General features: G+C 46.3%; 3 protein-coding genes across 5 annotated transcripts in view; all 3 read left to right on the forward strand.

The window, feature by feature from the left end:
* LOC126556023 (eukaryotic translation initiation factor 2D) overlaps positions 1–13,841 on the forward strand; it is a 526,420-nt gene that overhangs the window by 246,751 nt on the left and 265,828 nt on the right. The window lies entirely within an intron of this gene.
* The window catches only part of LOC126556469 (small integral membrane protein 20-like), a 389,536-nt gene that overhangs the window by 90,458 nt on the left and 285,237 nt on the right, over positions 1–13,841 (forward strand). The gene's annotated exons all lie outside the window — the stretch shown is intronic.
* Positions 12,405–13,841, forward strand: part of LOC126556184 (zinc finger protein 503) — a 44,220-nt gene continuing 42,783 nt past the window's right edge. Inside the window, exon 1 of the mRNA XM_050211406.1 lies at positions 12,405–13,334. Within this exon, the coding sequence (XP_050067363.1) occupies positions 12,479–13,334 (856 nt within the window). The 5' untranslated portion in view covers positions 12,405–12,478. The remainder of the gene's footprint in view (positions 13,335–13,841) is intronic.

Here is a 13,841-nt window from a genome sequence, read left to right on the forward strand (position 1 = left end):
CGTTTCAGTAATGCATCGAGATGCATTAGAAGAGAGTCGCGAAAAAAAAAACAAGGCTCACTCACTCACGACACATCCACGCAATGAACGTAGCGATTTAGTAAGCTAACGTTCATTAAAATCTCGACATGGTGTATAATTACCAACGAGAGCGTTTTAACGTTATTAACACGCACCGCAACCCTCTATTCATTTTTCCCTCTAGCGGTCCGTATGGCGGCGTCCTCGGAACGCACCTCGACAGCAAAGGACGCGTGTGTGTGTGGGGGTATATTACAGGAAATGTGTAATTTCATTAAGAGCCCGGTGTGTTTGCCCGCGATGCTGAAAGGTCCCCATTGTGGACAAAGGTGACGCAGAAGCAAATTTGCCAAGCGGCCGAAAATGGTTCAGGCGAGGGTTTTTTTTTTTTTTTTTTTTTTTGGAAGGTTGATGGGTCAGGAGAAAAGGAAGGTCGATAGGAAGGACTGTTTGATGGCGGACTGGAGCTGAAGCGTGCTGTGGTATTTTTAATGCCAGTGCCAGTGCAGGAGTCATATTTCGACGCGTGGATATTAACGAGGACACTTCAGCATTGTGCAGATGGGGAAGCAAGCGAAACTTGTACCGGGAGTGTGTAAGTGTGGAGTGATTTTCGTTAATGAACGCTCGCTGAGTTCTCGGAAGCAGAAAAGCTCCTCCACCGAACGGAATTCGGAACGGGTGGCATAATTTTGGATAGTTCATTCTACGACATGGTGGAACCTATCGGTCTGAAAATAGTTGCTGTCAGGCAACTGGTTTGGTGTTGGTTTAAAGATAAGGTTAAAGATCAGATTTGTGGACGCATTTGGGATTGCAGTCAATTTTGTGGAAATTTGTCGACAATTTTTAACTGCTTCATGGTAAATATAGTAAAATTAAACAACGCTAATATATGTGGATAGGGATGAAAATGTAGGTTCTAAAATATATCACAGTGCAATTTACGGTATAAACAAATTGTCTCCAGAACAACAAAATCATCTGCTTATTCGACGAGACCAATATTTTAATTTTGCAATAAAAGGATAAGCATCATGATCACTTTTCGACAATACGGCGCAGGCGCAAAGAAGATGTTGTACGATCAATCTTCTGTCTTCTCTTATCTTTCTTTTTTTTTTGTTAACGGGGAGGGAACCTTCAAAAGGTCCCCATCTCGGAAGGTGGCCTGCGGCTACAGACCAACCCTCAAGCTGGGGCATGTGGGATTCATCGTGACGCTGGGTCCGTTAAGCGGACCCGGCAGCCGATTCGACCCAACTTAACCACTCCTCGACCTGATCCGAAACCTGCCGAAGTGCTGATGTGCGTAGTACTCCATGCAGGTTCGTTTGTGCAATGCACTCATCCCGTTGACGCGCGGTTGCTGCGTCATTCGTTCTTGTTGTCTAAGCTGCTGCTGCTGCTTCTTGCCTTCCTTTCGGCTGCTGCTGCTCAGATCCGCCCGTCCGTAGCCGTTACTCCTGGTTGGGTCTAAGCTCCTGCTGCTGCTGCTCTGGTTACTCGTCGCTGCTGCTACTGTTTCCGTTGTCGTTGTCGTCCTTTGTGGGCGGTTACGGCGGCAGCTGTTGCTGCCTTATTCGTTCCGTGTTCCGCCGTCGTTGTTGTCGTCTCCGTCTTGCCGTTGGTGGACTTTCCTCATTCCACCTCACTTGGAGGTTTCTGAAGATGGTCCGAGCGGCAGTCCGGACTGCTTCCCAGGTGTCGCGGTTGCCACACATTTCCGCCACCAGATTGTCCATCGTCAGGCGGGTGTGGCTCTGCTGCTGCATCTCTTGTTGGGTCCGAGCAAACCGTGGACAGTGGAACATTACGTGGTCGACATCTTCCACGTCATGTTCACACACCGGGCAGTTTGGCGAGCCGTCCAGGATGCCTTTCTCGACGAAGTAGCTCCGGAGAAACCCATGCCCTGTAAAGAGTTGAGAGAAATAAAAATCAATTTCTCCGTGCTTACGATTTACCCAGGACATAATGTTCGGTATAAGTCTCCTCGTCTTCATCCCCGGCGATCCCTGCTGCTCTGCTCCGGCTATCAACTGTTGTTGTCAGCGTTCCATGGTCTCCTCTCTGCGACGTTTTTGTATGTCTGGTCCAGTATAACAGGTTGGCTGATAAGTCCCCGGTCTGACACATAGAATGCGCCGCTAGTATTAAATGCATATTATTTTTATATAGCACCAACCTTCAAATGATTCGTGTCAAAATTTGACGTCTGTATGTCAATTAGTTTGTGAGACAGAGCGTCTTTTGTCAAGCAACCTTGGTTGCTTGACGAACGAAAAAAGAACGAAGAAGAAAAAAGTGTTGTTCCACCAAGACAACGCACCGTGCCACAAGTCATTGAGAACGATGGCAAAAATTAATGAATTGGGCTTCGAATTGCTTCCCCAACCACCGTATTCTCCAGATCTGGCCCTCAGCGACTTTTTCTTGTTCTCAGACCTCAAAAGGATGCTCGCAGGGAAAAAATTTGGCTGCAATGAAGAAGTGGTCGCCGAAACTGAGGCCTATTTTGAGGCAAAACCGAAGGAGTACAACCAAAATGGTATCAAAAAATTGGAAGGTCGTTATAATCGTTGTATCGCTCTTGAAGGGAACTATGTTGAATAATAAAAACGAATTTTGACAAAAAAATGTGTTTTTCTTTGTTAGACCGGGGACTTATCAGCCAACCTGTTATCCCCTCGCTACCTTGGCGAATATCCTCCTCTAGGAGGAGGACTAGCGGGATAGTACTTGCGACCACGCAAGCTGCATCGTAGGAAACTGTCTGGAAGGCGCTGGCTACTCGGAGTACTCCTGTGCGGTGTGTCCTCTGAACGGTGGTGCGATGGATGTCTCTCTGTAGAAGTGTCCGTCCCCACGATGGTGCTGCGTAACGAACTATTCCCAATGTTAACCAGGGCTCTCCTTATGCTGCTTTTGGGGCCACACTTGTTCGGCATCAGAGCGGTCAAGGCATTTGCAATACGCTTTGCCTTGGTGCAGACCTTCTCCAAATGCCGGTCGTAGTGCTGCTTGCGGCAGAGCTCGACGCCGAGGTACTTGAGCGATACCGTGGAAATGATTGTGTGTCCCTCCGTCTGTAGTTGACCTACTTGCGGGATGTGATGCGTGCAGAAGATCATGTAGCCGGTCTTTTGATGGGCCAGCTTCAGACCCACTGCATCCATCCAACGCTCGATCATCTCCAGGTTCCTCGTAGCATGGGTGCTGATTTCCTGTGGGTCCCTCCCGATAAGGGTGAACGGTGAATCCGATAATGTCCGCACGCTTCCCGAACAGTTCCAGACGTAGAAGGTCGCCCTTGCGCTTCTTGTCCAGCGCAACCTTTCCATTGGCGATCACCCTGTTGATGGCGTCAATAGTAGAGCGTCCCTTCCGGAATCCGTATTGGGCATCAGCGAGACCGCCCGCCGCATCGAGATGCTCCTTAAGTCTGCGCTGTATCAGTCGCTCCAACACTTCTCCCAGAACACTCAGCAGGCAGATCGGCCGGTTGCCTTCTCTCACCTAAATAATAGAGAAAGTACTACTGTGCCCGAAACATAAAGTGACTTTGCGTTTTTTTTAATGGTTTTTTTTATTAGGCCAAATGAAGGTCATCACATTCGAAGTCATCCCCTTCTGGTGCAATACACCTCTTCCACCTCTTTTCACACTTCTCAAAGCAGGTGGAAAACGCAGTTTCTGGGATGTCCTTTAGTTCCGCCGTCGCTGCAGCTTCTATCTGTTCGATAGTGTCAAAACGGTGTCCACGAAGCGGCCGTTTCAGCTTGTTGAACAGCCAGAAGTTGGCTGGTGCCAAATCTGGTGAATACGGCGGCTGCGAAACAATATGGGTGCCAGTTGTTGCGAAAAATTCCGTCAAAATAATGGCCGTATGAGAGGGAGCACTATGGTGGTGCAAAAAACAGCTGTTCTCGTAGGTCTCAACCGACCGACCTCGTATCGTCAACCGACGATTGTTGACCACCAAATCCTTGATTTGGACGTGGGCGTCGTCGGTCAAGGTAGATGGTCTCCTCGGACGGCCCTCGTCTTCGACCTTCTTACGGCCATTCTTTAAATCACTTTATCATTTTTACACATTTTTCTTCGACATAGATTGTTCCCCGAAGGCTTTTTGTAACATCCTCAATGTTTTCGCAGAGTTTATTTCATTGCGCAAACAAAATTTGATACATGCGCGCTGCTCCACAAACTTGGACATGGTCAATACGGACAAAAACGCTTGTCGTAGCTTTGAAATTAAATTGTCGCTTCCTGCCGGGTTGATGCTGTGACTTGAAACGTGGCCGAACTGTCAAAAGCATACATATTGACAAACGAAAAATAAAAACAAGGGGCTTCTTTTCGAGCTCGAAATTTGACATCCAATGTCATCTTACTTTTCGGACACATTAGCAAAAGGAATGTAAATTTCTTGCAGCATGATGCTATTGTAAAGCCTTGCGAAATGCATAAGACTTGTCGCACCTGAATCGCCTTATTCAACATCAGAAACGGTATCCCGTAGTAAGGACAGACTATCAAACTACGCGGTATCAGCAAGTCTAGTAAACCATTGGATTAGATTAGATTAGATGGTCAGCATTACATAGATGGGTCACTAACCTAAAAAGACCCCCAAAGATGGGTCATCAACCCAGAAGAAAAATAATAATAAGAAGAACATTCTTAGGACTGGACACCAACAACGAACTATCCACCCATGCACAACCAAGTATACCGGGGGAATGTTCCTATAATTTAGTCATCACAAGCGATGTTAACAATATGGCACTGTATCGTTATAATTAATTATAAATGCAAATAAAAATAAAATATATAAGAAAACATCCAAAAAAATCCATTGAAAATGACAGTGTCTTAGACATAGCATCAACTAAAATATTCAAAAACGGACTGCACACTTGTCGCAGACGAATTTACAGTGTTTCGTCTAATTTTCCGTCACTTTATCCTGCTTTCCCACGTATAGCGCTGGAACTAGTCTGATAAAGACTGCTATGTTCAACTTACGCGCAAATTGATACCTGTAGAATGGAAAATGTCGCCCCCACAACAACCGTGGCCACCAGAGCCACCAGAGCTGCTACACCGACGTAAGCCATATCGTATGGAATGGAAAATTGTGCATGGAAATGGAATGCGATCGTCTGATGTTGTTTCATGCTCTGAGTGCTTACTTTAGAGAGATTACAATAAAACACCGTCCGGGCCAAAGGCGCCCCGTTGGGACTGTGGCTCAGTCTGCAGCGTATCAAATGGCCAAGAAAGCAGATACCGGTTCCACTGCACCATGCACACCAAAACATGTGTTTGCCCACGATGCACCTGCACCGGACGGGGACGGTCACGATGGAGACGTCTTTTTTTTACTTTAATCGAGTCAGACACGGAAACGGAGTATACGATGACAATGTAATATGAGGGCTTTGTAAGCAAATGTTCGTAAAGGAAGGAATCGTGTAGCATACCTTCGCAAGGTTTGTCTTTCTACCGAGAAAATCTGAATGCTCAAGAAACAGCTTTTTGTGCTACAGAAAGCCATGAAGTCTAGGTTCCTTTTTTCCTATTGCTGTCTAGCGGTGTGTTTTGACAGACAATACTGTGGTAGAGTCTGGGACGAAAAAATTAAAAACTTTTGTATTGTATCATGGATCAAAGTTTTTTTTTTCTAGCAAACAAAATATTCACCAACGGTGGGGGAGGAGGGTTCTGCTGCTTGTTTTATTGCATGTGCTTTGAATTTTAAATTGTAACTTTTATCTTTTGCTGGATAATGTAGGCGTTTGGATACAGTTTCGGAAACAATATATTATTTTTGGGCGGCTCGATGGTAGAAGCGACAGCTGCACCAGTGTTTACTAAGCAGAACTGGGGTTCAAATCCCATCCGGATTTTCCTGGATAACGGAGTATTGAGAACTGGCAATGCAACTACGTGGTCAAGTCTAGTAAGAAATTTATGCGAGTCAATAAAACAAGAAGAAAAAGAAGTATTATCTTAGACAACGGAAGCATATTTAAACAATGCCTTAGTTGATTCTAGGGAGTTGATATATTTTAGGCATACATTTAGAGAAGATATCAAAATTAAAGCACGTGACATCATGCAGCACGTTTCAGAGTTTTAGAGAAATTAGGATTCAACATCTGCTTGAGTCAATCGCTGGTTCTGAGAATTCTTAGTTCAAATATAAATTGCCGAGATAACGAAGACTTTTTTTGATCATTTTTTTTCTGATGAAATTTGCAGAAAATTAAAATGCCAATACGTTTATGGCTTACCAACATTCAACCAGCCATGAACGAACCAATGAAACGAAACGGCTTTATGACTCACAATTTCATCACCAAGCGAAATTGTTCGATGCGTTGTCTTCTGAAAAATAAGAAAACACAATGTCTCATCGAAATCCAACAGCAAAGGTAGCCAAATTTCCCATTCTCCCCCATGAACATGGTTGCGGTTCACATGTTGGTTTTTTTTTCAATGCTTTCGCATGAATGAATGTAGCCCACAAACACATACGCGTATCTCACATTTACAGAGCTGCTTTCCCGTTTCATTTTCACATTCTTCTTTCCTCGAAACGTACAACACGCATAATAAAAGGACAACCTCATTTTGACAGTCTGATGAAGGCTTTTCGCGATTTCCTTCCCATCCCGCCACATAAAAAGGGGCTGATGATTCGAAGCATTGACGGTGAAACGGCTGGATAAAAGCACCATCCCATTCCAACCCCTAAAAACTCACATATACGCACACATACACACAGGCATACGGCGATGGCAATGGTCGACTGTTTCGAAGGATCGGCTTCCAAACGGTGGGCAAGCAACCAGTGTGAATGTTGAAGCTTTCCCAATGGCACAAAGAAATAAATATGAAATAAATATCAGCAGCACTAGCACAGAAACGTGTGGAAGAACGAACGAACCACACGGCACGCAATTGAAGCCAATGTAAACAGAAGAAGGGAGCGAAAAGGACAAAAAAGCACGCAAAACAGAAACAAAACAACATCACAAGAGCTTTTGCTTACGTCAAACGGCCACGCAAGGTACAGAAAAAGCTTCCCTTCACTCGCCGTAGTACATTTCATGTCTCAAATTTATTCTAACCACTCCCCCACCTCACTATCCTTACTCATGCCCCGTGTCCTTTTTTCGGTTGTTCCGTTCCGTTGCCACCCGCACCTACACTGTCGCTCAGTTCGGCAATTCCTCTTGCTGCTCGAATGAATCGGTGAGTGGGAAGTTTTGGTCTCGTTCAAGTGCGGTTTGAGGCAAGGGGATTCAAGGCTCGGCAGGAAGGTGTATTGCGGATGTCAGAACGGACGTCAGTTGAGCGGATCGGCTCGGCAGAACGAACACCTCAGAACCTTGCGTAGGCGTCAGAGAAAGCGATGTTCTTTCCTTCCCCAACTAACAGGTTTGGCTGCGTGTCTCCAGCGTTCGTTACGGTTTAGATTTGGGTGGGAGGGCTGTTGGGCTGGAAGAGAAAGGAAAATGGGGAAGGTATGTTTGTGTTTGCGAACCACCAAATGATGGAGGTTTTCCCCGTCCCGAAGTAGGTAAAAAGTCATTTTTCTCCTATCCTTCGGGAAGCTTCGTTTGTTAGCAGGGCTGGGGAAAATTCGGTTGAACCAAAACCACCCGAAACCGAAGCTTTACGTGTTGGTTCCCGCCATTGAGGTCTTGGTTGGGCAGGTAGGGAATGAAAAACAGGTCCCCGCACTCTCGCCCGTTCCATGCTGTCCACTCGACCGCATTCGACATCGCGATCGATGAGAAAAACAGCTGAATGGAACACAAGAACTCAAGGTATCACTCACGAGTTACCTTGTTCCGAGTATCCTTTCGCCAGTCATTCTTTCGGAAAATTATTTACCATCCCCCATTTCCAGCTCCGTCGATCTGGCAGGGGTTGAGATTATGTTTCACAAAACAAACTACCACCATCGAATAGGGTGGAAAAACAATGACGACACAGTGCGAATAGAATGTGTCACCAAAGGGCACAACAGGCGGGTGGGTTCGTTTATCCTTGATAATATCAAAACAAAAACATTACAAGAGCATTCGTAACGCTGAAATTATGAAAGAAAAAAAAAACGAAAACAAATGATGAATGTTTTGGAAATTTTCGTTTGTTGCACCCATTTCGTGACCTTCTCACATGTGTGTGTGTGTCAATCAGTGTAGTACCCGTGTGAAATGGGATTTGTTGCGGAATTTCCATGACAAATCCATCGGAATTAATCATGAAGCAGCATGTGTGTATGTATATTTTCTTCTTCGGTTTGTTTGTTTTGTGGCGTATTTTACTACGCTCCAGGACAATAAGAGTCAGTTGATGAAGTTGTGGATTTTCCGTAATCGGTTTGATTCGAGGAAGAGCACGGATTTAATATCATCCCTCCGGTGCACATCACCAGTACAACGCATAATCATTGGATAATCGCCTCGCGGGTAGTGTGAGATAAGAGCAAATCACATCTGGATCAAGGTCGGCGGATGGCTGCTTAAGTACGACAAACAACCACAAACGCAGTTTGGGATGAGGTTTGCTTGCAGACTTGGTAAAGGATACTGTTACTTCATTTTCCAGAACTTAATTGATACTTTGAGAAATAAGTAGGCTACATGCAGAAGCTGAAATTAATAATTTGCCAGGAAGGACTCACCTTCTAATCGTAGTCTTTTGACGGTAATAAATGTAAGCTTCATAAATGTTTCAGTTAAAAATAGCAAAATAGGAAAATTTATTATGGTATATTTGCTTCTTTTAATAAGGCACAATAGGCATTTCCAGAACCTGTAAATGACCTGCAAAAGACCCGAAACTTTGCCGAACGGAAGCTTATGGCTGCGGGTAATTAGAAAGAACGATTATGATAACATTGCTTAGGACGATCCACCTGATAAGATGAGCTATTTTAACACCGGGGACAGTATCTGCCGATCTACGTCATCCAAGCCATTATATCCACTCGTTAATTATGCCTTCAAATTATGATCCACAACTTTCTGAAGATGCAATAAAACCATTCAAGTTGCCATCGTGTTACTCCGCGGCAACATACTTTTCACATTTCCTTAGTGACGCATTTAGAACGATAAAAGTGGAATCTGATACGAATCCTTTGTTGAAAGCATTGTAATTCACATTTAATGTGCAATTCAAAGCATGAAGCGCGAGATTACAATTTACCGCCAGCACACAAAAAAAGATCTGACCTTCATTGTGAACACACACACACACACACTCAATGGAGGCGCCTGGTGCTTTACACCGTTGTTCGGGTAAAGCTTATCCCCGCAAATCGCGTTCCGGGACGAGAATTCGGTCGGTTTTGCAATGGATGGTCTCATTTTGGTTTGTGTGCTATTGTATGCGCCACACTTCAAAGAAAACCATTGGAAAACAACAGTTCAACAAATCCCTGTTGCAAAGACACAATGGAAACGTATGAGTGACACGGTGAAAAGGATGCTTGATTCAGAAGAAAATTCCCTCGACCAGCCCAGAGGAAAGGTAGGCCGGGGACGGCACCCTACCAGAACAACGAAAGGCTCCCAGTTCTGAGAACAACCGATGACGATGACGACATGACATGACGACGTGAAAAACAGTACCATCACTTCCATCCTCTCCTCCATCTTACCATGCTGCGCGAATTTCACCGAAAAGCTAAACAACAAAACAAAAACTAAGCTCAAGAGAATCGGTGGTGGCTCGTGCCGAGACCTTCCTGAATGGACCTGTCCCTCGCAGGTGATGCGCAGGCGCTCTTTGATGCCATCGTATGCGCTTTCGCCTGCTGCCTACGCTCGGCTGTGGCTTCCTGTTTCATTCGTCGCCTCCTGATGGGCTTCGTTCGCGAACCCATTCACACACTCTCTCCCAGCAGCAACGCCACCATGTCTGGGCATGGCAGAGCCGAAGTCATCTGAAAAATCATCACTCACGAAAGCTCCACCGTGTGAGCGTTTGGAACTCATTTTCCAGGGGGTTTCGATGCCGAATGTGACGACCACGCGCTTTCGAGAATGTTTTTTTTTTTGTTATCGCACAGAACACATCTAGAGTTTGAGCAGTGTTCCCCCTCCCCCCCCTGATAGGTGGGTGTGAGGAGTGAGGTTTCGGCGTAAATGAGTGAATTTCGGAAATCCGAACCAGTATTCGAGCCCGGTGCCCGGAGCCGCTACAGAAGGCTAGTAAAACCGACACGAGCACCGTTCGGTTCCGTTCATTCGCGTTCCATCCCTTGACGAGGCTAGTAGGGTATTAAATCGGTCCGATAAGCGCGCGTCATGGCCAAAGCGGCCTCCCAGGGTGGTCACACTTACCCCCTACTGAGCAGCACCAGCAACAGCAGTAGAACCAGTGGCAGCAGCAGCAGCACCATCATACTATTATTAGTTCACTAAGGTGCCCACAGAAATAACAAACCTGTGCCGAGTTCTCCCTGTTATGCTCAGTGAGGAGTTGCCGATCGACGTTTCTGTAGCCAGAAGTGCCCCGGAGCCACCGTATTTGTGAACAGGATACGCCAAGAACGGGGGGGCCCAAACAAGTCTGGGAATAACGAACAAGTGTTGTTATTATTATTATTATCGTTGTTATTGTTAAACATCCTCGGCCGGATATACTGGACCTAGCAGTAACGCTCCACCAAAGCGAGGTTATGTGCAGTGAAATGTGTAGTGGAAAACGAATCCTCACACGGGAATGACCAGGTCTGTACATCCCTCGAAAATAGTTTTACCGTTGTGACAGGAGTCCTAGTGTCTAGCAAAAACCTAGCAAAACGGCGACCAGCAAAAGCTCTTCACAGATCTTCACACCAAACTGTCTAACCGTGATCGGCCGACGAACGTTCGTTCAACCTTAACCGCCAGTGACAACCCGAATAACGCAAAGTGCAGCGGTGCCATCGTGCTAGATATTTGTGCGAGATATCGATTGACGTAAAGAACCCAAGGATACGGGCTATAATCTGTCATTATCTTCACAACTGTTTGTTCTGATCCGAGTGAGCTGCGATGCGTACCTTTGTCGAGCGTGACATGCGATTTCTGTGCGTGTGTGTGTGTGACTGAGTGTGTCAGTGTGGTGGTGTACATTTGCTACGTGTATGCGTGTTTCTAAGTGTATCTTTGTGTGTGTTTGTGTGTGTGTGTGTGTTCGGTGCGTGTACTGAAATCAGTGTAACAGTGCAGTGAACGTGCAATGATTGCCAACGATTCGGAGCAACCCTCACGACTCCAAACTGTGCAAAGTGTCCCCGAAACCGTGTCCCCAAAAAATCCGGCCAAACAGCAAGCTGTAGAAAAACTCGCTAAGCTGGTGTGTGTGTGATAGTGAGCGAAAGCAAACGAGCAAAGCTTCACCATCTATTTCCGCCGTGTTGCTAAGGGTGCGTTACATCCGCCGGAACGCACGCATAGACAGTAGAAAGTCAATCGCAAAAAGCGTACGGGAAAGCTCGTTTCCTAAAACCACCTAATTTCGATTCCGTTCTGGTCGTGATCCGGTTCGCGAGTTCGTTATGCACGTACGGCCCACCCGTTGGGTTGCTATTGCCCCGTACGAGCTGCCACCGAGAACGAGCGTGAAAGTGTTCAATTAAGACTCCGCAACATTCGCACTATTTCTGGCACACACTGCTAGAAGTGCTTGTTCGCGATTGTCGAACACAGACTGGCTGACCTTTCCGTCGTGGTTTTGGGAAGTGTAATGGTGTAAGATCCCGCAGGAATGTGTTCCGTGTGCATCTAGGAACGCGTAGTTTGCCCTATTCCTTGTAGTGTGGTAGCGAGTTCCTAACAGTAAAGCTAAATCCCAAACATCTGACGCATTTGCTTCCACTGGCACCATACAATACCGTCTCACGCGTACTCCGATAGACACTCGCGAATTTCGTCCTCAAGGAACTGCTAAACTCGATCCCGTCCCGACGCCATTAGTCTTTCCTCATAGCAGCAATCGAGCAGGTGGAGGTGTAGTGTTTCCTCGTACGGTTTCGTGACTGGGACTTTCCATAACAAAAAGAAAAAAAAAACAGCTAGCACCCTCTACGAAATCCGACCCATTCGTTCCAGCCCCACTCACCCTCTCGTTGGTAAAGGAGGAACCTGTTGAATATCGCGTACGTTTGTTGGCCCCCGGTTGTTCGTGTCAGCACTCATCAGGATCAGCCAGCCACCGAAACCGGCACGAGCACCGAAAGGTCCCAAAGGTCCACAGGTATTCGCGTCCGGGAAAATACAGAGCCCGGACCAGGCGCGGGAATATCAACCATCGCCCCTCGCAGCTTCACACGCGCGCGCGTTATTTCCCCCTTCTCGCTGCTATTCTTCCCGTTTCTCCTGTGAGAACACTGCCGAAACCGGGCTCGTGTGTGCGTGTGGGTGTGTGGTAGCAGTGAAAAATGATCCGACCGATTCTACCGATACTGGCGTACATGAGCGTGCTCTCGAGTACGTACTCGCTGCACATGGCACGCGATGCTTACATCAAGCCACCGCCGCCACCACCACCTGCACAGCTCCTCGACGACCTGGACGACATGTCCGAGCTGCTCGCGGAAAATGGTGTCGACCTGATGCGGCCAATGATGGCCACGGTTCACCAGAAGTCACACAGCGCCACCAATTCTGGCGGCGGTGGCGGTAGTGGAAGCATCATCAGCAGTAACAATGGTGCGATCGCGTTAGGCACGATCAATCACGTGACGAGCAATGAGCTGCCTGAGCTGAGTCCGCCACCGGCGCATCTGCCGACGGGGCTACGCCACGGTCCGATAGGGCCACTTGTTGGGCAGCCTCCGCGTGGTCTGCAGGAACTGTTCGGCGTGCAGACCAACTTTGACATTCGAGCTGCGCAGCAGCAACTGTCCCACAGTCCGAATGGTGCGACATCCAACTTCGACGTCAATCAGTCCTCGTCCTCCTCCTCCTCCTCCAGTGGCATGGACGATCGGGATGATGATAATGGTGAAGGTGGTGGTGGTGGGAGAGGTGATAGGAATGACGTCAACAACGGAGTAGTCGCTAGTGCTGGTGGTGGTGGTGGTGGTGGTGGACAAGGCAATGTGAATCTGCAGCGGTCGGCGTCGAGCAGCAAGCGGGCGTCACCGACCGGTGGACGCAATAAGATGATGGCCGACTCTGGGCAAGATGGCGACGGTAGCAGTAGCGGTTTGCCATCAATCCCGCACGGCATCGCTAACCAAATGATGCTGCGCAGTACACGCGGCCAGCGGCAGTACGATGTACCGCAAATTGGTAAGTGATCATACCAACAGGTAGATGTATAGTTTCGAACTGGTTTTTATTTTTACTACCTTTTGTACATGGTTAACTTATTCTATTATTTGATTATGATGAATTTTTTTCATTCTCTGGAGTTTTTTAAGTGAATTTAAACTCTACACTTGTATTAAAATCAACACTGGGTCAAACAGTCACATAAAAACGTAAAAATAGAACACCATGAAAATGAGAGAAATTTGAACTTTTTAAGAAAACCTCAAAAGATTTTGGAAGATAAGAGTGTTGTTTTATTTGCCTTAACTGTAAAATGTACAGTTTTATATATTTTCTTGCAAATTCGATTACAAATAGAAATAATAATAAACAAATAGCTATGTCTCTCGATGCATAGCACATTTACTAAAAAAAGGTATTGTTCTTTCGATGTTATGTTATTCAAACCTTTAAAATGATAAAGTGCATGCTTTTTAATGAATTACGGTATGATATATTCACTATATAACAACTATATGGATAACA

The sequence above is a fragment of the Anopheles maculipalpis genome, chromosome 2RL, assembly GCF_943734695.1.
Source record: "Anopheles maculipalpis chromosome 2RL, idAnoMacuDA_375_x, whole genome shotgun sequence".
Taxonomy (NCBI): domain Eukaryota; kingdom Metazoa; phylum Arthropoda; class Insecta; order Diptera; family Culicidae; genus Anopheles; species Anopheles maculipalpis.